The 27,799-nt window shown below is 39.8% G+C and overlaps 1 protein-coding gene across 1 annotated transcript in view; it reads right to left on the bottom strand.

Annotated features, from left to right (window-relative positions):
• Positions 1-16,599: 16,599 nt before the first annotated feature.
• LOC148032394 (Transducin/WD40 repeat-like superfamily protein) overlaps positions 16,600-27,799 on the bottom strand; it is a 29,211-nt gene continuing 18,011 nt past the window's right edge. The window contains exons 6-14 of the mRNA XM_087683047.1: positions 27,698-27,762; positions 27,468-27,581; positions 18,675-18,809; positions 18,455-18,598; positions 18,145-18,253; positions 17,998-18,058; positions 17,746-17,821; positions 17,513-17,548; positions 16,600-16,913 (exon numbers count right to left, since the gene is read on the bottom strand). Coding sequence (XP_087539173.1) covers positions 16,821-16,913; positions 17,513-17,548; positions 17,746-17,821; positions 17,998-18,058; positions 18,145-18,253; positions 18,455-18,598; positions 18,675-18,809; positions 27,468-27,581; positions 27,698-27,762 — 833 coding nt within the window. The 3' untranslated portion in view covers positions 16,600-16,820. The remainder of the gene's footprint in view (positions 16,914-17,512; positions 17,549-17,745; positions 17,822-17,997; positions 18,059-18,144; positions 18,254-18,454; positions 18,599-18,674; positions 18,810-27,467; positions 27,582-27,697; positions 27,763-27,799) is intronic.

Below are 27,799 nucleotides of genomic sequence, written 5' to 3'. Positions count from 1 at the left end.
TGCTCTCATTGATGAAGGTTCTGACTTCAACACCCTTCCATATAATCTTTGGATGGATTTGGGTCAACTCCCTTTGACACCCACTCACACTAAGCTTAACCCCTACGATGGCCAACCCTACTATTATTGGGTAAATGTAAGCTCTTGTTTACTATTGCAACTAAGATTATCCCTCTTCTTTTTTTTGTTCTTCTAATTACATTGCAATTTCTAAGTGCCCATGTTGTTTTTTCTTTTAGTAATGGGGATATTTCTGCGATGAAAATGTCAACTCCTTATCCCAACCCTTCTCAATCTAGTGCTCCTTATTTCGTCAATTGCTCCAAGCCCAACATCACCAAGCTACTCATACTAATCCCAAAAACTGTCCCTACAACGAAGTCACCTTCACAACCCTCAAATCCATTACATAGGAAGCCAATCACAAGGGTCCTCCAAAGCCAAAACTTTCCTTGTGCTAGGTGAAACGCACTCCCTTGGAGGCTCAGGGCTATTACAAGGGTAATGCCTACACTTGGATTCCCAAACAATCTAATTTTTTATCTATCACTTTTCATCGATCTTTGTTCATAGTTGCTCCAAGAATATCCAAGTTGCAAACGTCCTATCTACGAGCTTCTCATTCATTCTCACCCCTAGCCCTACCATCTCAAGTAGAGTTAGATTCTATATCCCCTTCTACCCCACTTGCACAACCACTTTCTAAGGAGTTGCTTATACTACCTCCCTCTAACTCATCATCTCCATCTTTTTCTCTAGATCCACCTAGTGATCCTATTCCCACACTCACACTTGAGCCCTCAAAATCATCTAAGGCATCCTCCTGTGCCACTCTCTCTTAGGTAATCCACCAGTTGGATCAGGCAGCCCACGCTAAAATCCCACATGAATGCGGGGAACCGGTTTCAAATCAACTTTATATTAGTTCCACCACTCTTGATCAACCTTCTGGTCTAAAATATTTGCTCATATGTTGCTCTCTTGAAGGCATGGCAGAAGACTTGGCTACAAAGGAAAACTCCTCATAAGCTAGTTGGTTACTCCAATTCAACTCTATGTTTACAAATTTTGCAAATTTTTTTGCTATGATTGATCTCAGCCTTGCCGACAATGAGGCACTTGAACTTGCTACTCAATGGAATTCTACGTGGGAGGAAAATGAACATCTCTTCCATAAAAGTCTCCTAGTATAGGCAAAATATTCCAAGATTCTTCCTTAGAAACGTCTCTAGTCTTCTTGCTTCATCTCTTCTTATGCTCTAGTGATCAAATGTGATGGTGATGCTGAGATTGCAAACCTTATAGCCAAATGAACCACTTCTAGTCCTTTCTTACACTGCTGGTATGGCCACCATCTTGAGATTGCACATGTTGGAGCAATTGCCTTATAACCACTACTGAGCAATGGCGTGCCATTAGCACCCCTCAAGCCGATCCTACATATCATTCTAATGTTTCACTCCATGCTATCATTTTGGCTCCTAAACTAGAAGTGCCCTCCAATCTGTAGCACCACCCATTGTTTCATAAGACTCTTATAGAGGAGGAACTACATGTGGCTAGTCGCTTTGCTAGTCCCTGGTTTCTCATAAATATTACCCCTTATTTGTGTGGTTTGGCTTTGTGACCTTTTGACCTTGGTGCATTTGTGGAATTGGATTATAATCCCAAATTTTACACTTGGTGGTTGTCCACCCTTCACCTTCAACCTCTGTCTAGTTGTCTTTGAATTTTCTATGTACATATTTCGTCTTGTTTGTTTTTCTTTTGTTTTTGTTGTGTTGCACCAACATCTTTTCTCCTCCTTTGCTTGTTACACCTGCAAGATAGGAATCTTTCTTGTCCCTTTTGATTAAATGGGAAATTTGGGTTTTTTGCATTTTTTGATAAACAAGGGCAAATGTATATTTTGGCTCTTATTTATTTTTGTGTTGTTTAATTGAAAATTGCTCAAGATATGGGTTTTAGTTTTTGCAAGTACAGATGGTAGCTACACAAATTCCACAAGTTGAACTAGTTCATAGGACTACTCAAAGATTCTCACCATGATTACAAGTGTGTGTTCATTGTGGAGCAATGCAAAGTGTTTGGTCTGGAAGCTAGCACATGGAGCATTGGAGCCTTGAGAGTTGGCCATCTTAGAGAGTTTCATTGATAAGTATCCTCGTACTAGGGAGCTAGTGGTTGTGTGTGGACTTGAAACATATGTCAATACAAGTAATGGCCCCGTCCATTTTGATATGTGCTTTGATTTTATCCAAAACTATAAGCCTGCCTCCTTGGGGCATGGGGTGGGAATGAAGCAAAGGTTTAGTCAAATCACCCTCACCTCGGAACTAGTGGAGAAGGCTTTAGTATCCAACAAGGGTCAAATAAGTACACCAAACCATTCAAAATCCTCTTGCTAGATCAACAATAGAGCAACCAGTACACAGTTCAGAATGAACGGCTTATTGTTCTCAACCATTGACGAGGAGGATCTCAGTTCCACTACATAAGTCTTCTACTACTAGTTTGCTTACAACAAACCCGACAATCATGTAGAAAGGATGCCTAAGGGCTTCATGGAGGACATTCTAGCTTAGAGGCTCTCTAAGAAAGATTTGAATGAATTTTGGTTAGACCTGGTCAATGAATCTCTTGCCAAGGCACGTAGGGCTCTTCCCAAAAATCTTGATGAAAATCTTACCACTATTGAGGCCAAGTTTTGTGTGATCACCTATGGTAGTGCTAGTGGGACAAATGAAGTACAAAAGACCAAGGGTGGAATAGGAGCCCAGCATTGAGAAGCCGCTCAAGAAAATGAGCTAGCAAGGGAGTAAGAAAGGAAATTTCCAAAAAGAGCACCACAAATCCATCCAAGAGTCTTTGAAGGAAGCTCTCTAAATGGGAAAGAAGGTCTTGGCCAAAACAATGTAGAAATTTTCCGAAAAGAATATGAGGAGGACGGAAGTTTCCAACTCGTAGAGAGTTGAGAAAGAAATTATTAGGGGAGTAGGAGACTCTGGAAAAGGAAAGGAAAAGGTTATAGTAGTGTAGATAGTGATTGATCTAGAGGATCTTCAGATGTTCAAGACCACCTTACAGACCATTTAGGCCAAGATCAATGTGTTGGAAAGAGGTAAATGAGCTGAAGATGTTACAGTTACTTCTAGCACAAAATAGAAACAACCTGTTGAGACTTCAACTAATTCAAAAAAATGCACAAGAACATCAATAGATTTGGATGGTCTTAGTCCACTAGAGCTCTTATGTGAGGAGCTAAAACAAGACAAAAGAACATGCAATTTAGGAAAAGTTGGAAATGCAAAAAAAGTATTAGGAAGAGAGGACGGCTCATCATTATTTTTTTAAGCACTCAGCCTAGCAATTAGATGCCCTACACATCCAGATTGTGGTAGACAACAAGGAGCTGGAGGGGCTAAGAGAATAATTGCAAGAAGTTGAGATTATGAGAAAAAGGAAAGAGATTACCCATGCTCAAGTTGCACATATTATGGTCTAGCTAGAGGAGGAAAAGGCAAGGACAACAACTCTCACTAGAGAGTTATCAAAAGCACATCAGACTCAAGCACACATGAAGGTAGCCTTCATAGGATTGCAAGAATCAATCGAAATGAGTCTAACTACTATTGTTAATCAAGTGGAGGACAAAGCTAACATAGATTATGAGGAGATGCTGTAGAAACTACTCACAGACTTGGCAATTTCCTTTCATAAGGAACACTGGTTAAAGCTTCATGCACTTGTTTATAAACATGCACTATCATTACAACAAAGGCTCTATCAGCGTGTCATTTGCACTATATCATCCAAAGGCACCGATGGTATGGAGGAACTCAAAGCTAGGTTGGGAATTGCTATAGGTGCCTCGGCCACTTTTGAACAGGGGAAGGAGCTCACATTATTCACCTGGGGCCCAAATCAAAGCCATATGATTGGTCACTTGCATGGCATGGGCTATAATTATCAAGAATTGAGAGATGTAGGAATGTTACAAACAACATCCATGAGCTGTGTGACATATAGCATAAGTCACTTGCTGAAGACCCCATTGTAGTAGAGCCTCTTGAGGACATGGTTCCTTCTTTTGATCACATGGATCTTCAAGATTTTGCTGAATAGGAGGAGGAAGCTACAAAGGAAACTCAAGAACCACCACCAGTACTAGGCATGGCACATGAGGACCAAGAGCACTTTGATAGAATGTGTCATGTCCTTTAGGCTACCCCTCAGGATGTGCCAGAGTATCTCATTGACATGCAAGGTGTCGAGACACAAAGAGAGGATCTGGATGAGCCCATTAAGACCTATCATGAGAAGTAAAAGAGGGAGGAGACCACCATTTTTTATTTCAATGTCCATGAAGATGCCAAATTCAGAACACCCTTACCACTCAGTACAGTGAAAAAGCTCATCAAAGTGGGAGAGAAAATTGCCAAGAAGTGATTGAAGAAATAGGATAGGTCAACTTTGAAAGCAGCTTGTAAGATTCCCAAGGAGAACAATGAGAGGGAGCATCTCATAGAGTAGAGTAGAGTAGAATAGAGTAGAGTAGAGTAGTTTACTATCGTCCCAAGGAGAACAATGAGAGGGAGCATCTCATAGAGTAGAGTAGAGTAGAGTAGTTTACTATCGTCCACAAAAGGCCAAATTATGACCCATGGGACCTTTCCAGATATACCCTGATTCTCCTCCCCCATGGTAGGAAAGGGGTAGCTATGGTGAAAGAACGATCTATGCATCGTGGTTCTCTCGAAAGCGCAACATGCAAGTGATGAGAGCCCCTAACTTCGATATAGGAGTAGTGGCTAGAAATTGGTGAAGTGGCCCCTGTAAAGGGATATCAAAGTCCAGCCCGTATGTGTGCATATGCTAGGTATGTCATAATCATGTGCTCCTCTAATTCTACACTATGTAGTCCACACAGCTTGCATAACCTCATCTCTCTTGCATGTCCACTCCATGCACCTGTCTCAATCAATAAAGTGTGTGATCGAGTTCGAAGTCGTGCAATACTCCGTCTAAATACCCCTGAGAGTGGGTTGGCTATGTGTGTGCCTCTGCCTACATGTAGGATTCCCAACATGAAGGATAGATATGCATACTATGATAAGCAAGTTTTCCCTTTTCTCCCTTGCCTTGATGTTTTTCTTGATACGCTCGTAAGAGGTCTGATTGAAATGTGTCCATGCATATATCTTCAAATGCCATATCTATATATCTATCCACTCCCCGCCCTTTAAACCGTTTTTGCATATCCAGCACCCATCCTGTTGAAAGCACTCTACTTTTCCATGTTTTCTATAAGTGTGTGCTGGCATCCCATGCCCATCGGGAAGCATACTGTCATCCATTTGACGTACTCATGTGGCATATCTCAGTACTCGGATCATAGCATGTACCTCAATTGGCCAACTGCTAGTTTCCAAAAGCATAAGTACATATGGTGTGGTGCTTTTGATGCCCAAATGTCTACAAATAAAAGCTTTTTGCAGCTTGTCAATGTCATTCCATGTAGATGAGGAGATGCTCCCCCCCCCCCCCCACACACTTCCACTCCATATAATATCGTCTGTAGAACATATGCATCAAAAATCATACAACGTATTTTCCATCATTTAGTATATGTATGGTTGCGGTCATTTTCAAAGTGATAATACTTGCTTTTCCCTGCCACTAATTGCTACTCCACACATGTATGCCATCTGTGGTCTGCAGGTATCTCAATCCCCAAGTATTTGAAAGTAGATACTACCTCTATAGATTGTCCCACATAATGTACTTTTTGTGGGGTCTTTGATTTCTTGGTGCGCACAGCCATTAGCTTTGTTTTTTATACATTCATCGTCAAACCACTATCTTGACAAAACCATTCAAGAATCCCCATGAAGTGCCAATACGTCCCCCAATATATGGCTTCCTCTTCATTCATAGCCATAAGTATTTCCTCTAGCTTATCAATGCATAAACCAAATAATGTAGGGGAGATCAGGAAACCTTGTTTGACTCCCATATTACTCTCAAATACTTATGACAGCCAGTAGAGACCTTTGAGGCAACACACGACTCGTTGCTATATCCTCTAGATTCCCATGTTTAGATCATTTGGAACCCCTAATTCTTGCATTCGTTGCCATAAGCCAACCCTTGGTACGGTGTTAAAAGCCTTCTTAAAATCCACAAAACAGCAATACAAGGTTGCTCCCTCAATCCAACTCTCATCCATAAGCACACATAAAGTAACCAAATGGTCTATGGTGTTATGACTAGGGTGAAAACCTACTTGTCCATAAGCTTGTTTGTTATTACTTTCTGCCCATTTACTCAATTGTATTTCCAGGATAGTGCTGAATAGCTTTGCCATGGCTGAACTGACCATAATTGTGCGGTAGTTTGTGAGAAAATTGCAATCTCCTCCCTTAGACAACGGTTGTATCCAATTCTCATGCCATTCTTGGGGAAAAGCATATGAAAAAGCATAATGTATCACATGCAACATAATCAGTCTTGTCTCCTTTGTTGTCCTTTTCAACATCTTCACATTCAACTGCAAAGTATCACATGCTTTTACATTAGCCATCTTGTTGAGGGTTGCCTCCAATGTTTCTAAAGTGAACAGAGCACTAAATGGCTGCATATGTACATCACATTTGATGGGCTATACCCCTTTATGCATATAAAGTTCTATAACATACGATAGCATGTTAGCATCTTGTTGAGGGTTGCCTCCAATGTTTCTAAAGTGAACAGAGCACTAAATGGCTGCATATGTACATCACATTTGATGGGCTATACCCCTTTATGCATGTAAAGTTCTATAACATAGGATAGCATGTCAGCATCTGTAAAATCTGCCATAACATTTGACCATTTGGTTTGCAATTTTCTCCATGCTTCCCTTGGACGTTTCTCAAAATTCCTAGCATCTTCACTTTCTTTGGCCACTACATATCGTCATCGCTTTTTATGCATGTTAGCTTTTTTTTTTTTTTTTTTTGCCTCACTTCGTTCTTGTCCCTTAGGGAGGATTTTCAGTTTTCTACATGCAGCCTTATATTCATCATCAAACCATTTCTTGCATGGCAATCCTTTGACATTTTTGTGACTGCTCTTTGGTTTCCCAAAAACCTCTATAGGCATATTTAACATTGCATCTCTCAAATTAGCCCATGTGCTCTTAGTAAGATTGCTCATAAGACTATCCAAGTGACCAGCATATGCTTGTTTTTTGTCTACATCAATATGGAATGCACCAGTACCGACTACATCCCCTACATGGTGGAAAATATCAAGTTTCAAGTCCAAAGCTATATGATCCGATTTTGGATGTTTTTCACCTAACCAGAACTCTCTAATCATGCCTAAATCATTCATGTGTACCATTGCATAGTCTACCACACCGAAACCTCCACTAGCTGAGTAGCACGTGTATCCTTCAGTATTAGGGAAACAATTCATACCATTCAATATTGACATGTGCAAACCATTAACCATATCCATCAAAGCACATCCATGAGCGTTAATGCCTGTATCCTCAGATTGTCTACACCAACGTGCATCTACATCCACAACATCTTCCTTGTCTAGCTCATCACGTGCTATGGGCTGAAATTGCATACATCCAATACGTGCATTTAAGTCACCTAAGACCATCACATGTCCATGTTACATATATGTGCATGCATCCATACTCAAATCTTCAAGAGGTTCTTGCGAATCCACTTCATGTCATGCATAGAAGGGGGACTCCTTATGTGGAATGTAACATCCTGCAATGTACATCGGTGTAGTGTGCTTGAGCATAATCCATATGTACCACTTATGTTATTCTACTTTACATACATCAATCATTCCTTCCAAATGACATTTGTATATGCATGGAATCATGCTTTCTACAGGCCGGACTAGCTGATGAGATACTTCACTATTACAAACTACGCTATTATGAGAAAAATGACAATGTTGCCCTTCTATCTGTGCAATGTTGGCAATTTATGTGATGAACCTATGTGCTTTGAGGTGGGAAAGAACTCTCCAAAAGAAACAAAAAGCTAACATGCCCTCCTTTGCCCTCATCAAGTCCTCCAAGAGAGATGTGTACAAAACTAACTATGAAGAAAATGAGATATGGTTGAAGGATGAGGCTCTCATGTGCACTTAGGCTGAGATGACATTAGGGGAAACTTATTGGATCAGAGATGGCTCTAATATCATTTTAGAATATCAAAGATGTAGCATGGAAAAGTGTGCACAAGAGGAAGAAGAGAGCTCAAGGTACAAGAACAAGATCTTGCTTAGTAAGTTGCTCAAAGTACAACTAGGATACTCTCTCACCCCTTGAGAGTGACCCTTAGGGACGTTTATATAGCCTCTCCATGGCTATTTTTAGAGCTCGGTTAGGGTTTTCCCTGCCCTCCAATCCATTCACACTCATCTACCCTTATCCACCCCCTTGGATACAGTGGGTTCACATGCCTATCTCTCAACACTTCACCCATACTAGGTGCTCCCTTATGTCATAAAAATTGGCACAAGTAGTCCACATAGAGGGCATCATTGCTCTTCTCCCACAACAATTGTAGATTTTACAACACTACATATGTGCTCATCTTGCTAACTCTAGTGTGCACAATGTCAAAATCTATCTTGGGGAGTTTATAGGTCACATAGTCTCTCAACCTCATACAAGAGGGCTCTCTAAAATTTTCCTTCTATTATAAGCTACAAATAGATCTCTTAGACCCTATTTAGAGGCAAGCATAGCGAAACTTGCAAAATCTTACTTTCTCTTATTCTTCTCACTTGATGAGATTTTTCAATGCATGAAAACTTCTTCAAAAGCACTTCTCAATTCCTTTACACTTTGATTACTCCCTACTCCTCATTCATTCAACATGCTAAGCCCAATGGAGCTTAATATATGCAAGGTACCTTGAGAAGAAGAAGATAGAAAACACAATCAAGAAGTGGATCACAAACTTTACAAATAAAGGATGCTACTCATATTTCCTATTGACCATTGGAACCTGTATACTACTAGAGTTTTCATTGAAGACTTGCCATATGGATCATACTCAAATCCAATTGCCATTGACTGACTCAATCATTGTAGTGGCTATGTTTTGTTTTTAGGTATCTTCTCACTATTACTTGTAGCCCTACACTTATCATTTAAGTTCCACAAGTTTATTTTCCTGTAATCTTGGACTTGTTATTTGAGTTCTAAAATTTTCTTTCTAGTAATCCTTGTTTTTATGGGTACTTGATGTTTTTCAACTTTGCAATCATGAACTTGCTATTTTGAGTTCTAGATTTTTTTGTATTCTCAATCCCTTTTGATTGTTTTGTGAAGAACTTCTTTTAAGAATCAGCTTTCATGGGGGTTATGTGCAACTTCAAATGGATACTTAGAAATATGGAAAAACAAGTGATGCATCGAGCACTATAACAATGGGAGGGGCAAAGGCTAGAAGGATTTTCTCCAATTTTGATCAACTCTAGCCAAATGCAATATGCAAGTGTTGGAAAGAATTATGTGAATGTACAACAAATTAGTTGTAACCAAATGAGAGCATGAAGATTGGATGGAGCCTAATAACTTAATATGACTTCTACGGGAGGATAAGAATAATATAATCCATTATTTATACTTCAAGAAAAAAGTAAAGAGATTGGGCAAAGAAGGATATTATATTTCATTAGTAATGTATCTTTTCATTTTCTTTTGTGATCTCATTTCTTTATTGCACTATTGAGATTTTTTATTGTGCACTGCATTTTGTTATTAAGGCACATGGCATATTTTGTGAAGAACTATGGTCCATTGTCAGTATGGAGCACAACGACATGGAGAAATCACATTATTAAGCAAGAACATTATACTTTAGAACCACAAGATATGTCGGTCAAAAAGGAGAAGCAAAATCACTATGTTGATGTTCAATACTTCACAAAAAATAGCTTCAATGTTTGCAATCATCAAATAATAAGAAACCAACTAAAGATAGCACACAATATGCAAATTTAACTAGGAATGAAGAATATCATTAGCAAAATGAGAAACTTTATATGATAAATGTTATTCTCATTACATTATTTAGCAAAGGAGTCAGTCATGTAGCATCAAGTGATACTTTTTGTTATATTTCAAAGGTCAATCAAAATGCCCCCTTCTTTTTTTGCTTTCTACTTCCTCGTCTTTCTCTTTGTCCTCGAGTGAGAATGCACTCACTTTGTTATGGAAGTGGTAATATTTTCCTCTTATAATCTTCTAATGGAGGGTTCATTTGAGGATTAGGTGCTAAGGTAAAAGCACTGTAACACAAGAATTATCCACTTTTTGAAACTTTGTACCTTGGGACATAGCCAAATAATTTTATTGTAGCATATGTTATAATGAGTATGACTTTGTCTCTATTGCTAATATATGGATTACTCTACATATTTGGACAAATTATTGAGAATAAACATTCACATATATGGCTCCTCAAAATAGTTTCTATGATACATCTTTACAATCTTTAGATCGCACCATGGCAATAGGTAATGGGAAAATGTTGAATCCTATCAAAACTTGGTTATCATCCCACCAACTTAGAAATCCATCATTATCAAGTAATACCTAAAGATCAAGTGAAATGTCAAGTAAGCTAAATTAGACTATTAAAGAAAGCATAGGAGTGTCAGAAAACAAACAAAAAAAACCTCACATTTCTAGGATTCTCTTCTTCTTCAATTTTTTCATTTCACCACAAATCAATTAAACCTTGTTGAGATTTGTGTACAACAATATTTCTCTCCATGTGCTTTCCTACAAACTTAATACGTAGTCTTCTCTATCTCTTTAGAAACTCCTCTCGAATAGAAGTTTCTTTAAGTGATCAAGCACCCTTTGTAGGCAAAGCCCAAAATCTTCTTATGCTTCCACAAAATTAATGGTTTCCATTTCAAGGATGGAGAATTTCTCATTTGTGTCATCCACTATGTCTTTCTCACCATGACAATACTTTGCAATGAGACCAATGCAAAATTCCTTCTTGTGCCCTATGAATTTTTGAATATTTTTAAGTATTAGAAATTCCTTCCCCGAATTGGGGATGGAGGGGAGATTTGCCAAAGTGAGGGACTCAATAGCCATTGGAATTTCTTGTTGATCCTTCTATTCTTGTAAATTAGCTACTTTTCAGCTTTCAATGACAAGGTCTCTTGACATTACCTCCTCCACTTCACTAGCCAAGGCATTCTCCACATCCATATCGATTTCCTCAAAATCTGTCACTATTTTGCATTTAGCATCATTTTGTTGTAGCTCTGTTGGATTTGAGGGTTCTTGTAATAAGCCAAACAACTAACAAATCCATAATAAAATTCATTGCAATGGTTGCAACAAAAGGTTGGGTCTTGCATCAAATGAATGTAAAGAATACATTCTTGCATTGTGAGTTGCAAGAAGTGTACATGTGGGGGCACAAAGTGGCATGTTTGGCAATGTATTTGCTAAGCCTAGTGTGTTCACAACTCATGGTATCAATGCTAGTCATGCAAATGCTCCATATAGTGCTATGAGAGTCAGTGTACGCAATTGCCATGTAAGCCTTATGTGGACCATCTGAGACATATGTTGTTGTACCTTAGGCCACATTGGATTATGGTATCTTTTATGCGACTAACTCGGTGGTGCAATTATTTGCCTATAATGATGCAGATTGGGAAGGTAGTGTGTTTGATAGGAAGTCCACCAATGGCTATGTATTTTCTTTTGGGAGTGGAGATATGGCTTGGAGCAATAAGAAACAACCCACTACTGTATTATCGAATATAGAGGCATAGTATAGGGATGTTGCTACGGTAGCATGTGAGGTAACTTGGATGCAAGAGCTACTATGATTGCGTTCAAATGCCACTCCACTTTGAATGACTCAATGCCTTCTACCTAAAGTAGCTCTACATTGACATGTGATTCAATAATGCTTGGGGTGTCTATGATCGAAAAGCCATTTCAATGTTTCATGGCTCTCATTACTTGCACTACTTCTATCCCCACCACAAATGTTCTTAGATTGGATACTTGAAGCCTTGCTCTTGGTTCTTGCTCTGGGGTGACAAATCCTTTGCATGCTGTAAGGCTCTATTCATAATTGCAACATTGATCCATTTTAGTTTTTTTAGTTTTTGGTGCTTTAAAATTTATGTTGCATCTAGTTTTGATACAAAGATGACTTTTCCCTCAATATCTTCTAGAATCCTATTATAAACATGCACCACCATAGCATGCACACTCCTTAGATCCATCCATACATTGTTGAATTCCATATACTGAAAAGTGAGCACATCTCTTTTCTTTGCCTTTGTAAAAGATATTGAATCTATAATGTGCTTGTAGTCACCTAAAATCTTCTGATTTCCAAATTCTACTTGTGTCTCTCTTTTGAAAGTGTATATGGTCTTGGAAGCAAAAGAGCACTTTGATAATGTTGACAAATATTTCTCACCGCCACCTTGCTTATTGTTGTATATCCTTCTCTACTAATTGAAGTATTTTATCACATGCCTCCAGAACTTGATGGGAATTAACTATATTTTGATACTCCTTGCTTACTTCTTTCCGCATATCTTTGCGTAAAGACCTTGAAGGTAAATCCTATAACAAGTTGATAATGTTTCTCTATTTTTGCACACTATTCATGTCTTGAAAAGTGAAATTTTTAGGCATGGTTAACTATAGTATATTTCATTTGTTGATTAACAACTCTACTTTTTTATGTTAAATTATCTAGTCTTTTGATTTTGTCATTGCCTAAACCTAAAACCAACTAATATAAATGATGTTTTCAACTTGCCTACCTATTGTTTTTGCAATTTATTCTTCTCTTTGAGCTTCTCCAATTCCATTGATTTCAACTCTATGTTTACCTTAGCCAATGTGCATGCTTGTTGACCATATTTTGCCTTCTATAAATAGTGGTTGTGATAAATCATTTGCCTCAAATTATGAATTTGATCTTCATGATAAGAATGCAAATGATTGGAGTATCTCAACAAGCCATTTTTTCCATCTCTAATACGTCCACTAGATACAACCCTCCATTAACCCACAAATGAATGTGCTTATTGGCTTCATCTCTTAACCTTTTGGCTTCAACTGGATCAATAAGACCCTTGTGGTTCTTTCCTCTCCATGTGGAGTGCAATTCTTCCACCATTATAGGGATATTACTTGTTATTTGTTGGAGCTTCATCCATGTTTTGCGATATGAAAAGAGAAACAGAGAGAGAATTGTAATATTCAAATATGTGTTTTGGAGAGAGTTCTTAAACAATGCAAGTGTAAACATGATAGAAAATTTAGGCCTTAACATATTAATGAGGGTGACAAATTTCTTGCCTCTGAGGATTCAATTGTCACACCATGTTGCTTTTAATCACACAAACTAATATACAAAAGGGAAAAATGTAGTAGTTGGAAAGAAAGGAGACAAAGCATTCAAAAGCATTTTCATACAAAAAAATATGTATTGTTAGTATTGAAAATAATACCTTGGCAATTTTCTTGCCTCTTGTAATGAAGATGGTGCCTCAAGCTTCTTCTAATTGTGTGTTGTAAGAGAAAGAAAGAGAAATGTTGAGAAGGCTTCTTGCAATGTTATTGCATGGATGGAACACATAGAAAGAGAAATTTTGAGAAGGAAAGAGAAGCAAAAAAGAGAAAAAAAGTAAACCCAACCAAAAAGAATATATGAGAGGTAAAAAGAGAGATTTGAGAAAGTTAAGAGAAAAAATAAAAAGTGATTACAATTTAAGTCAATATCTAGTGGTCATAATCAACTTCCTTGGAAAATGGGGCATTGCTTTTGAGATCCTAATTAAGCCAACATCTAGTGGTCATAATTAAATTTCTTGAGAAACTCCACATTGTTTTCGAGGTCCTAATCAAAATCTTTGGGAGTAGGCTCATTAAACATGAAAGAGAGGGAAAAGAGAGAGTTGCCACCCTTATTCAATACAAATTCAATCCCAAATTAGAGGAAGTCAAGTAATTAATTAGGTGTCCTTTATCCTCTATTTTAATCTAGTTGAGGTGTGATTAAGAAATTAGTCCAAATCCTTAAAATGACATTTTTAATTCAAATTATCCCATACTGAGTTGGTTGTGTAATGCCCAAATCTCCCATAATTCACACAGAACCTTGGTCAAGGCTCAAGGCGTTCTACCAATAGATTGTTGTCTCCATAATGTATGCATTGTATGTTGTGTCTCATAGGATACCCTTTCAAAGCCTCCTAAAGCTTTATGAGCTCTAGCTTGAGATTAGACTATTTATGAGAGAGATCTATGTCCTTCACCTTATCTTAATCTTTAGAGAGAGTTTTTTAGCTATGAATCGTCACTCTTGTTCTGGATTGCGATAATGCATGATGGTTGAATAGCTTTACTATTCCTTTCCTCCATAGATCATCGGCTCTTATTGCCTCTTCAAACAGATTGGCCAATGCATGACACCTCAAGCTCAAGTTCCTTGTGTTAATGCTTTGTACAATTCCTTACTTTTTATTCCATTAATATAAAAATTGACATGATAACCCTCCAAGTGGGTCTCTCAACTACAGGGATTGCCTTGTAGAGACTATACATGTGCTTTGACATAGTCTAAGATTTTCCCGCTATCCTTTTGACTCATTTTCATGGGTTTGAAAAAGAGGTTATTTTCATATCCTACTTTGGAAAACCTTTTTATGGACAATTTCTTAAGCACATTGAAGTTGTTATTCTCAACATTGTCCATGCTAATAAACCGAGACTAACATTGCATAGGCATAGCCCAAAGGCTTATACTCTTTTATTAGAATCTTGGAGGTTGTTTGCCCTATAGACTTGTTTGAACTATTCAATGAGATTGTATGAGTCATCACCTACTTTATACTTCTTGGCTTTCTTTGTAATTATGGGAATCTCACATTTGGGTGTTGATATAGGAGTAATAATAAGGTTATCCTCATATCTTGCTTTGGAGAACCTTTTGATGAACAAGCTCATAAGAAATTGTCATAAGCAATATTGTGTCACTATTGTAATCATAATAAATGCTTTATGAGAGTGAAGGTTCTCTCTCTCTCTCTCTCTCTCTCTCTCTCTCTCTCTCTCTCTCTCTCTCATAGTTTGTAACTTCCATATTGGTGCCCCTCTTCACTTGTACACCTTTCAAGCATCCTAAAGGACATCCATACAACTATCTTTCCTTCTCTCCCTCAATCTCCTCCCAACACAATTGCACCATGCTAGCATGGCAAAGTTCTTCACTAAATTGAGTGTAGTCAAAATTGAGTGTAGAATTGCTCTCCTTATGTGGTTGCACCCACAAGTCATAAGTAGATATCTAGTTGCTCTCAATTGATGTGGATACTAAGAGGGCCAAGCTACTCTTTAAATTTCCAAATGGGATGTCATTGATGGTTCATTGTACTTCATCATAGCTGCTGGAAATTGGAGGGGAGCTCCTAAACCAAGTCATTAAAATGGTGGCTAGTTGTTCACAAGAGGCCCTACGATTACTTCTTCTAGCCAAAGAACTACAAAAAGTGAAGTGTGGGAGCAAAGGTGTTCTCATTGGAACCATGCCTTGAGAATTGTGTGGATACATTAAGAAGACAAACTAAACTACAAACAAGCAGCTGAAGAAACTAGTCTAGTAACTTTGAGTCAAGCAAGAGCAACAGCCACATTCTTAAGACAAACTAAACTACAAACAAGCAACTGAAGAAACTAGTCTGGTAACTTCGAGTAAGGCAAGAACAACAGCCACATTCTTAAGAAGACAAACTAAACTACAAACAAGCAACTGAAGAAACCAGTTTGGTAACTTCGAGTAAAGCAAGAACAATGGCCACATTCTTCAAAAGTGTAGATTAAAACAACTTTCCTTCAATTCATACAGTTTTGGAGCTGCTAAAGAGCAAGAAATTTCTTGTTTATCTACCAAATTACTTGAATGGATGCTAATTTAGGGGGTCTGGTCAATCCCAAAGTAAAAAAAATACTCGCATTTTCTGAGAGCAAGAATAACATCTTTTGAAATCCAATATATTCATAGCACTTGTAATTTTGGTGGGTGTGCTCAGAATCCAACAATGCACCTTAAAAGGCGGTGATCTTTTCTATTGACAAAGGAATCTCTCAACTATTGTCTTTTTTGTTTCCCATGAACTTTGGAAGTAATTCTAGTTTCCATATCCTTTCCACTTAGGTCTTCCAATACCTTCATGTCTTCAAACCAACCATTTTGGCAATGAGGGGGTTGGTGTGTTGTGTGGTGGGGTGGGGGGGGTTTGTTGGTTTGGTGTGTGAGGTGGGCGTTTCAGGGGCATGCCCACACACAAGCGCACCTTTAGTTCTACACGAGCTTTGTGACAATATTCTTTCCACATACAAAAGGATGTATGTGTGATTGAAAGGCAAGCTACTCCGTGTATTACATTACATGATGTTTGTATGCAATTCTGGAGGTTTGTAGTCCTGTTAGATGCTTCATGAACGTATTATACTACAGGAAAACTTATAAAATAGTTTTGCACTATTTCAAGAACACTTCAAATTTGAAAGCCACACTGTGGAGTATCAATTTGAAAAACAGACTTATCATATAAATCATACAGATCAAAGTCAGTAAAGTATATCCACATTATAGAACCTGACCAAGTCTGCCGCATCTCCAGCAAAAACAGAATTAAAACAGTAAAATATCCCTCACTTATCCAATCATTTATGGATGTAAATAATGCAACTGAAAGGCTCAACCCTGAAACTAACATATATCATCTTTCTAGTGTATCACCAATTTAGAGAATATCTGCAATTTAGAATCAGCACCACCACTTACAATGCAGTCAGGACCCCACCAGTCTGCACATAAGACCTAAACATGCACAAAAACCATCATTAGCACACATCACAGCACATATAAATGTGCGATCAACTCAGATCATCGCATCTTCAACAAATTTGAAACCCAGGACCCTACTAATGGCAGAGTGCTTGAGGAAGTTACCCCAGACATTTTCTCTTGAAAGGCCAAAAGGCCATTAATAATTGGGACTAACTAGCCAATACACAACAAGTAGCTGGTACTTGCTCAAAGATAGTGCAACCAGGTTTCATTCAAGATCACAATCAATCATTCGTAAGTAGGTTTATTTAAACAAACCCACAGAATTCAAAATAACAGAAAAAGATGGCTCAGTTTAACAAATGCCTATTTCGATGCTTTTAGTGGTGCATATTTTTGTCACTTTTGTGTTTTACAAGCACGTTCAGTCCAGTAAACAAGTTACCTAAGCTGAGACTCACTTTTTAGTAAGAATAAAACTTTGACAAACACATCACAACAAAGTAAGCACGCATCTCATCTACGGTTATCAAATTTGTATTATCAAGACATGTTGAGAGCACACCTTGAAATCACAAGCACCACAAATAACAACCTTCAAGCTGAAATATGAGACGATGTGACCATACCTTATCCTGGTGAGCCAGAACAGTCTGTAAAGGAATCTGCAAATGCAAAAACACACATTAAGGCATATATTTCCACAAACAAAGGGCTCTTCTGGATAGTCCAGATATTTCAAGTATGCTGAGCTAACAAGGCATAAAACAGGTCTACTGCTGATTGCTTCTACATCTCATAAAAGTACTTTGCAGATCAAAGTGCAGCTCACACTAACGACAAAGACAGGTCGTTAAAGTACCTTGCTTCTGATATCCCACAGTTTTACAGAACCATCATGTGAAGCTGATAGAATATGGTATGAGGAGTGCCGGTGCCTGTAACCATTCAACAAAATAAGTTATGAAGTTAAGTATAGACATGCGTGAGAGTTAAGTGTAAGTTAAATGTATTAAAAGGACGGCCCACACACAGAGGAAAAGAAAAATTTAGAAACTTCTGCAAGATGGGGATGCTCTAGAACTGAAATGGGTGGGTAGAATTCTAGCCATACCATTTACATGCAGTTATCCATGCTTTATGAGAGGAAAGTTGCAGGATAGGCGTATTTGTTCCTGTAAATACAGAAGACCAGCAGAGTTCAATGCAATTCAGAAAGACATTACTACAAAAGACTCTTTCGACTTCTCCCAAAAACTACCAGGTGTACGAGGGTCCCAAACCCTAAGAACTGGATCTGTCCCACCACCAGCAATCAGGACAGAACTCTCCCCTCCTACACTGACACATAGAATTGCTTTTGAACCTATCTGCACAGCACAAAGATTAATAAACTGTCTTCAATAGAAGTCATTCCTTGTGTTTATTCCTTGAGAACTAACCGGAACTAAAGTCAGCTCCATCATAAGTTATAACTCATACTAGCTTGAGCTAACTGATTAGAAAACACAGAAGTTACAACCCATCCAAACCAACTAATATTTTCATCAGATTTTTGCTCTAGACCTTACCAAAGAATCTGTGTTAACTCCAGTTTCTGTATCCCATGTTCGTATGGAGTGATCCCAAGAAGCTGAAATAATCGTATCCCTTTCACTCCAAACTGCAGCTGAAACACATTGTGTGTGTGCTTCAAGTGTGCTGACTGCATCAACCTGTTTAGCCTTGACAATAAATCAATAGGTGTTGGAAGAAAATGTCAACATTTTGCACAAAGGAACTACCCATTACTTGAATTTCTTGAACTTCTGCAAGGGATGATGAGTCATCTAGTTTTCTCTTTTTATTCTGCACAATATTCTCTTCAATCCCCTGTATTGAGACATTCCACAGCTTCAATGTGCAATCCCATGATCCAGAGCAAACCTGAAAATCAACACTTCAGGAGCTGAGTGGAATGTACACACAGCTAAGCAGAGCTCAGTCCCTGAGCCATATCGGCCAAGCAATGACCAAACAAACTGATCAAAAGGATTGAAATAAACACAAATCAACTTTCCAAAAAGGAGAAACTAGGTCAACATGAAAGCACTACAAAAACATTGTAGAACTGGAGTCCAATGGAGTGTATAATGGCTAGTGTAGAACTTCTCTAATTTTGCTGTCTTTGGAACTTGTGTGCACTTTCCCAACAGCATTCAATCAAGCAATTCAAAATTAGTCTACCATTTCCAACGCACCTAATAGCTACTAGAATTAATTTTATCTGCCATTTTATAATAGCACTCAATCAGGCAATAAAAAGTGGTCTACGGTTTCCAAGAGCACGGCTACTCTAGTACATTACTTTTAGCAGAGTATTTTGACATTTGTTTCCTGCAAGTTGATGCTTCCTTCCAACTTGCTTTTGTCAATTTCCAATATTTGTAAAGAGCATTGTAGTTTAAGTACATTTAACAAAATGGTAGTGCATGCACATTGCACAGTGACAGTCATGACCTTTTCCAAGCAAACCTCTCATGGTTGACTTGCATCAGTGGCAACACACCTGAGGTCCTCTAGAACCACCAACATGCTTACTAGATTAGAGATAAACAGAGAGCTAGAAGAAAAGTGCCTAGGCCATTGAATAAAAGCAAAAGCCAATGCCACTACTCTAATCAAGAAGCCTCCATACCTCATGTATCCAAACCTACATCTTTATCAGGTACAGTGAATTTGGCATTATCTAGGTTTGCTATATCGAGATTGGGACACAGACACCTCTTCATGGTTGAGATAGAAAATCTTTGAGATAATCATGATTATGAGCCTACTTCCATGCATTTCACTCAGATTGTCCTTTTATGGCATTGATTGGAAGATTGTACCCTTCAAAGTGTGGTATGGTTGAGCAGCAAGAATGCACTACTATGAAGTTTGTGTGGACCATATGCTAGTGTCCAGATTCATGCAAATAGATTTTAGCATCATGGTCTTTCACAGTTAGATGCCCTCCTTGACTTAAGATTGTACAAGGCTATCCATAGTAGGAAGCTTGCCTTGGCAGATTTAAGAGATCTAGCAAGGGAAGTTCTCCTCTCTGGCTTTGCAACCTGCTATCACCGATTGCTTGCATATGATTGGCAGTTGCTTGCTCTCTCTCTTTTGATAGCTTGTCCTTAGTTTCTCGCAAATTTTATATTTTGTGTTAATTTGTGACATATCTGGTGATTCATGTCTCTGCAGTCTCATCCATGCCTTCAATGCTTTCCAAACATAGGCTTCTACACAAACAATTTGACATGGTATTATAGTGCAAAGCCTCTTTTACAAAGGTATAAAGTGGAGATGATACTGGTTTTCCTTCCTTGTGCTGTGTTTTTCCTTCTAATGCCACTTGGGGTTAGGTGTTCTGCACCTACCTCTCCTTGACATCCCATCACACAGACTGGTCTCTTAGGAGTTGCCGTACATGCTGGTTTCTCGAGAGTTGCCATAGCCATTGCCATCTGCCCCACTTCCTAATGTTGGGCCCAAATTGTTGTGCTAAGAAATGCACTTAGTCACTTAAACAACCTCAAAACATGCTTATTTTAGGCTTATTTTAGCCAAAACCCTAAAATGGGGAGCGAATCGAGAGAGTTAAGTGGGAGAGGATCTAGAACCCTAATTTTCTATAAATTGGCAGCCAGCCCTCCACTCTTCCCTTAATCTCGTTTTTGCAGATTTCAAGTGTTTCAGCTTGCTGCCCACACCCCGTTCGCGGAGGACATCTCAGCGGTCAATCAGGCGACTGCTGTTCCTGTGCAGACCTGCTGCCATACAGCCTGCCACATCATCACAGTCCTACTGCCTACATTTTCAGTCTTTCTCTCTCCTGCAGGCTGTCCTGCCTGCGTTTTTAGTCTTTCTCTCACCTGCTGCCTACGTTTTTAGTCTCTCTCTCTCTCTCCTACAAGTTGTCCTGCCTGCGTCTTTAGTCTTTCTCTCACCTGCTACCTGCGTTTTTAGTATTTCTCTCTCCTCACTACTGTTTGCATTAAATCCAGCTTCTCACTGCTACGTTTGCTGGTGTTCGACATCCGGAGGTGCCTTGCTGCGATTCGGAATCCATTCAAACTACGACACACTCTCCAGCTCATTACCCCTGCCCTGATCCTTGAGAAACAGGAGTTCGAGGTTCAGTATTCATTCACTGCATAGTGTGTTTACTACATGAGCATCGTATTATTCATGAGTTATATCACTTCATTTATTCACTGTGTTCATTGTCTCTGAGTTACCCTAACCCTAACTGTGTTCTTTTATCAGTCTGTGCTTTGTCGTACGGTTTCTGTTTACGTTTCTATGTTAGGGTATTTCTTAACATGGTATCAGAGCCTTATATTCTCTGAGAAACCTAAGCCTTTGATCTGAAAGCTCTACACAAGAAGCAAGCACAACTAGGTTCAAATGACTTCAAACACAACAACACCGATTCAGTCTCTAAAACCAACTATGCCGAGAACCGAGCGAGAGTGGGCTGATCAGCTTGCTCCGCAAAGTTCCAACATGGTGGATGACACTTCTGATTACGTGGAAGAATAGCTAGGCAAGCTGACCTCTGATGAATATAAACTGATCATAGCTTATAGACGAAAGAAGATTGAGGAGCTATATCCAAGGATTACCCTTCAAGAAAATCTCCTAAATGAAGGTATGCATGAATTTCTCTCTTCACATTTTGCATGAAAGTCTAATGATGTTGCAGGGCCGTTGAGAACTCCACCAGGAATGGGGCCCCCTGTTGGAAAACAAGACCCGGAGTATGTTTCTTTATTTCATCCACTCCGGTGCAAGGTACGTTAGATTCATCTTTTGCGCCTTCTTCTTTTACTTCTTCTGCTTTGCAATATTCTAGTAAAGATCACGTGGAAGAAAAAGTATTGTCTATTGACTACGTAAAAGGTCCTCTTGAGGACCAATTCTTGTATGTAACACACGTCATGGGGATTATAAAAAAAAGCCAGGTACCTCTTCTTCTAACCTTCCCTTTTTTCAATCTACTTCACAAAATCAGAATGAATTTGGTGTTCCTTTTTCTTCATTGCATGGTGCATCATTATCTTCACATTTTCATTTCCAATCATTAAATGATAAAAATGAACAAAACACATCTACATCTCAATACACCTCATTTTCAAAACCCACCCATCCCACCACATTCATCCGCCGCTTCTCCACTTCCATTCACACCATTCACTTTTCTATTTCAAACACCTTATGTCGCACCGCACATCACACCAAGGGATTATGGAAACATAGGCACATCCCTTAGGACCTCATCCTTACCTCTGCCGAGTGGTGTTCCACCTACTTCACACACACTTTCGGGATCATTGCAGCCTGGGTATCCCCCCTAATCTCTCCGGAGTGTGGATCATTTGACTACACAATTTGTCTCCATGGCTTTTCCTAGTGGACCTTCTGGTCATACTGTTGTGCCCCAACCTCACTTTGGACAGGGCTTCCGTGTCCCACTGCCTTCACATACACCGGCACCTAAAGAAAACATTCATGTTCCAATGCCTTTGCCTCAATCAACACTCATTGGACACTCACAACCTACTTCTGCCTACCCATCTTTTCCCCCTCCTCCTTCTTCTTATCAGACACATCCACCTCCACCATCTTACCCTTCACAACCTAATCCCCCACAACCATCTTACTCTACCTACTCGAAACCTCATGGTTCTAGCTCGTCAAGCATGCATTTAATGACAAGACTCGTTTTAACGGGTCAAACTTTACTACTTGGTCGAACTTGATGAGACATGTCCTTGACTCCCAGAACCTATGGGATCTTGTGCAAGGGTTGGAACCCCAACCCGATCCCGCACTTGTTTCATACAAGGTTGTCCGCTCATGGAAGGCTAGGAATGCCACCGCTATTGTCGAGCTGATGCACGACTTAATGCCTAAGTTTCATTCTCAGCTTCGGCATTTTGACTTAGCGTCAGAGCGATGGGCACACTTGACTGACCGCTATGCGTCTCATGATAGAACCCGTCGTATTAATCTTGACCATGAGCCTCAGCTTTTCAAAATCACTGACCAGGATAACTTAGAGTCAAGTTGGCTAAGTTTCGACCTCTCCTCGGTGAATTCTCCACTAAGGGAACTCCTAAGTCCTCTAACTATCAGGTCACAATGTTCCTAAACAAACTCCCTAGGAAATACTTCAATTTCGTGGAAGGCATAATTTCAAAACCTACCATGCCTACATTCTATGAATTTCAGTACCAGCTGTTGTGCTACGCATAGTTGTTCGATCAGTTTCATATGAATTCTTCTTCAGAGGGGGCTCTATATCTACATTCTATCTTGTCGGGGAGTAAGCTTTTCTATCTTGTCGGCACAGCCTAATGGTCTATACCACATGACACAATTGCTGACCGAGCCGACAGCCGAGCGCTTCGTATTTCATAGCTTCTAGGCCTTAGCCATCTCTCGGGAGCCTACGAACAATGAGCGTCTTTGGCATTTTCACTTAGCGCATCTTGATTATGACTCACTTTATGAGTTGTCACACCGTGAGCTGGTTGAGGGCCTTCCACACCTGACGAGTTTCTATAGCAACATGGCATTTTCTCACCAGCTCACCTCTACCAACTCCCCTTCTCAGAATGGAGTTGTAGAGCGTAGGAACCGGATAGTCATAAAAATGGCACGCTCTATGCTGTTCTCAACAGAGCTTCTTGAGCGCCTTTGGGTCGAGGCTGTTAACACTTCGGTATACATCCTTAACCGGTGCTCAATTGCGGCTCTTCCTCAGAAGACCCATATGAGACATTCTTTGGCTCTCGGCCTGTTATTTCCCACTTCAAAGTCTTCGCGTATCATGCGTACACACACACGCCTGCCAACAAGATAAAAAAGCTCACTCCCGAAGCTGATCTTCTTATTTTTGTGGGATATTCCTCTGAGGCAAAAGCCTATCATTTGTTCGATCCTCGGGCAAACAAGGTGATCATTGGGCGGGATGTCGTCTTTGACGAGAGGGAGATTGTGCAATCTCCTGCACCAGATTCCGATCCGATTCCTTCTTCCACATCATCGGAGATCGTGCCTACTGAGCCTAGTCTACTTCCGGCTCCTGACCTTCCCACAGATTCTTCAGTTCCTAGTTCTCCTTCGCGAGATCCGTTACCTCGCTAGTACCAGCAGACCTTCTGGGATTCGGGGATCCTACCACCAGATTCCACTACGGGAGGACCTAAAAAATCTGCACGGCTTGCTCCTCAGGCATCATTTGTGTCGTTGTTTACAGCTGATTACACAGCACATTCTGAGCCGGATACATGGCAGGAGCCTCTTCAGCACCCTCAATGGCGAGCGGCCATGATGGAGAAGGAGCTCAAGATTATTGACCAAAATGCGGCTTGAACATTGGAAGATTGTCCGAGCCACAAAAAAGTCATCGGGACAAAGTGGATTTTTAGGACTACGCTAAAAGCTAATGGGACTTTAGACGAGTACAAGGCTCACCTTATAGTACAAGGGTTTCGACAAAAGCATGGCATTGATTATGAAGAGCAGGGTTGACTTTCTTTCGGTTGCTACTCGCGCTAGCCGCTCACTACGATTAGCCGATACATCAGATGGACGTCAAGAGTGCCTTCCTAAATGGTTTTCTCGAGGAGGAGATCCATGTGGAGCAACTACCAAGCTTTTCTTCTGGCAACCCGAGGAATAAGGTGTTCCGCTTGCATAAAGCTCTTTAAGGGTTGAAGCAAGCGTCGCGGTCTTGGTTTCATAGGATGGATGAGTTCTTACAGACTCATGGATACCATTCTACCCCTTATGACCCGAACTTATATGTTCAATCTACTGCAGAGAGGGTTAGCTATATCCTGCTATACATTGATGACTTACTCATCACAAGTTCAGATTCTGCTGCCATAGTAAAAATTAAGGCTAAGCTTCAAGCTACATTTGAATAGACAGACCTTGGTTTGTTGTCCTATTTTTTGGGGATGGAGGTAGTTCCTTCTAGGGGCTGTATTTTTGTGTCATAACAGAAGTACGCACTTCAGCTCGTAGACCAGTACACTACGGATCAAACACGGCTAGTGGCCACGCCTCTTGATCCTACTATCCATTTGTCAAAGGATACCCTAGGACAGCCCTTCGCTCTGTTGTAGGAAAACTTCTTTGGTTAATTCACACTAGGCCAGATTTAGCTTACTCAGTTAGCATACTCAGTCAGTATTTCACAGCACCTAGGATGTCACATTGGATTGCATATCTTCGTGTGTTGCATAATTTGCGGTGTACTTTTTTTTATGGCCTGACATATGGTTCTGGTTTATGTTTGCAAAGGTACACTGATTCTGATTGGGCAGGAGATCCTAACACCAGGCATTCCCATGGTGGCTACCTCTTTACCTTGGACATGGCTCCCATTTCTTGGTCCAATTGTAAGCAAGTGATGGTAGCAACTTCCACGATCGAGGCTGAGTACCGAGCTCTCTTTGATGGTACCACCGAGGCCATCTATCTGAGAAGTCTACTAGCAACACTTCATTTACCATGTGACTCCCACAGTTGTCTACTGCGACAACCGGAGTGCCATTGCCCTTGCAGGCAATCCGATCATCACACGGTCACGGCATGTAGAAGTCCACTTTCACTTTTCCAGAGAGCAAGTTGAGCTAGACACTATTCGCTTAGAGTTTGTGCCTTCATCAGATAATTTTGCAAACATTTTCACCAAAGCGGTCAACTGGCCGATTCTTCAGTATTTGCTACCCAAGATCAGCTTGGGTACACCCTCTCCTACTTCTTCAACTGGACGGAGAGAGGGTGCTTCCCTCTTGCTTTCCCTTCCCGTTTGAGAGAATACGACTTCTACTCTTAATAGTCACAGTGATGATACTTACATTTTTTTAGACATTACATTCATTTATTCTTTTGTATTGTATTATGGACATTTGTAACTTCATCCACACTGTCAGGATGACATGATTGTAAAAGGACACTTGGACAAGTGAACAATTCCCCCGCAAGGACACTGTCCAAGTACCACCGTTGCATGGCATATTGCATGACCATGTCATATTGCATCTCCCTTTGCATTACCCCATCCATTGACATTCTCTTCATGTAAGCATGCATCTGTGCGTATTTATCCCTCTTCGGTCTTTTGGAGTCGTCGACTCTAGGATCCACCATATTCGTGGCATAACACATGGCAGTTCTCCTAAAAGGCAGTTTTTCTACCCTTGCTTGCTTGCTTGCTTTGCTTGTCTTGTTAAGCCCACCATCATCTTTTTTGCCTCTACATATAATCACCACATGGTTGGCGCACACACACACTTTTATCATCCTTAGGCACTTATCCTAGTCAGTGTGAGGGATTGGCTTGCTAGTTTTGTGAATGACTTGGATTTAAAACTCTCTTTATCATTTCCTATCTGTCACTTAATCGACCGCTTTTCCTATGTTCCTTATGTATTTTCAAAACACTTTTTCAAAAAAAACAAAAACAAAAACAAAACACAAGCACAATCCATTGTTGTATCCATCCGCCTTTGTAGGACTTGGTAGGCCCTTGGGCAGCCGACATGCACCCTTGGTCCAATGCCCTGGCCTCTCTGGGGTGATCACTTGGGCTCCCTTGGTAAGATAACCATCGCCTTTGTAGTCTTGGTAGGCCACTGGGCAGCCGACGCACACCCTTTGTCCGATGCCCTGGCTACTTTGGGGTGGGATGCCTTGGAGTAAATTAAAATTTAGGCTGGCCTACTTTTCTAGCCCTATTTTGGGCTTGAGAGGGGGCGTTTTGCTAAGAAATACACTTAGTCACTTAAACAGCCTCAAAACATGCTTATTTTAGACTTATTTCTGATGACCAGGCCATTTCATCATGCAGATCTCTGAATTTCCACTGATGGAGCAATCTTAAGCAGCTCTATAGTTAGCCTTTTACCCTCTACATCTCTAATTTATAATGACAGCCTGCCACACATCATAACATTACATGCTTTTCCCATCATATTCACACCTGAATCTGCAGAATCGTATATCAGAATGGTTACATTCAAAGGAATGACCCTTTTATCAGAAAGAAACAACCCTGTCTTTAGGCCTAGACTTGCTTTGTGCAGCAATTTATCACAATTTGAGTTGTTCACATGGTTTTAAGTTTTCAATCGTTGGTTGTCACATCTTTGAATGTAACCCTTTATCAGATAGAGACAACCCTGTTTTTAACACTAGACTTGCTTTGTGCAGCAATTTATCACAATTTCAGTTGTTCGCATGGTTTTACGTTTTCAATCACCGGTTGTCACAGTTCTTTTCCTATGTCTCATGAATCTTTGCGCCTTTGAGTACCTTTGTGAAAATAGATGACTAAATGATCACTCTTACCTCAACTCAGAGCTTTTCAGTACCTTTGTGAAGAAATAGATAACTAGATGGTTGCTCTTACATAAACATTAATCGACCTTCAAGACTTTAACTTATAAATCAAGTATTTTGAACATTTTCAAGCCTTTTAGCTTGTCCTCGTGAATTTAAAGAACAGCTGAAAAAATTTTCAGTTTTCATAGAACTTACAAGGTTACCAGATGGATTGGAAGCAACGCATTGAACTGATGAATTGTGCCCTCTCAAAACTCTAACAGTTTTGTCAACAGACACTGAACTATTAGACCCTTTTGCTGATGAAAGCTGCAAAAATTAAGATGCTAATTTTGAGCTCCAGAAAAGTAGTATTTTTAATGGAATTCATTCTGAGGAAAACTAGGAAAAGGACCTACAGGGTATTACTTTAGCATGAGAATGACCTGCCAAATACGAGCGCTTCGATCTTTTGAACCAGAAACTAGCTTGTAGATGTCAGTTGGTGATGCTGCAAACAATGCAAAGGGATATACATAAATCATATT

The sequence above is a fragment of the Lygodium microphyllum genome, chromosome 8, assembly GCF_053477565.2.
Source record: "Lygodium microphyllum isolate KBCC chromosome 8, Lygodium_microphyllum_v1.1.10, whole genome shotgun sequence".
Lineage (NCBI taxonomy): Eukaryota > Viridiplantae > Streptophyta > Polypodiopsida > Schizaeales > Lygodiaceae > Lygodium > Lygodium microphyllum.
Note: the sequence above shows the minus strand (reverse complement) of the source record. Positions and strands in the feature narration are given on the sequence as shown.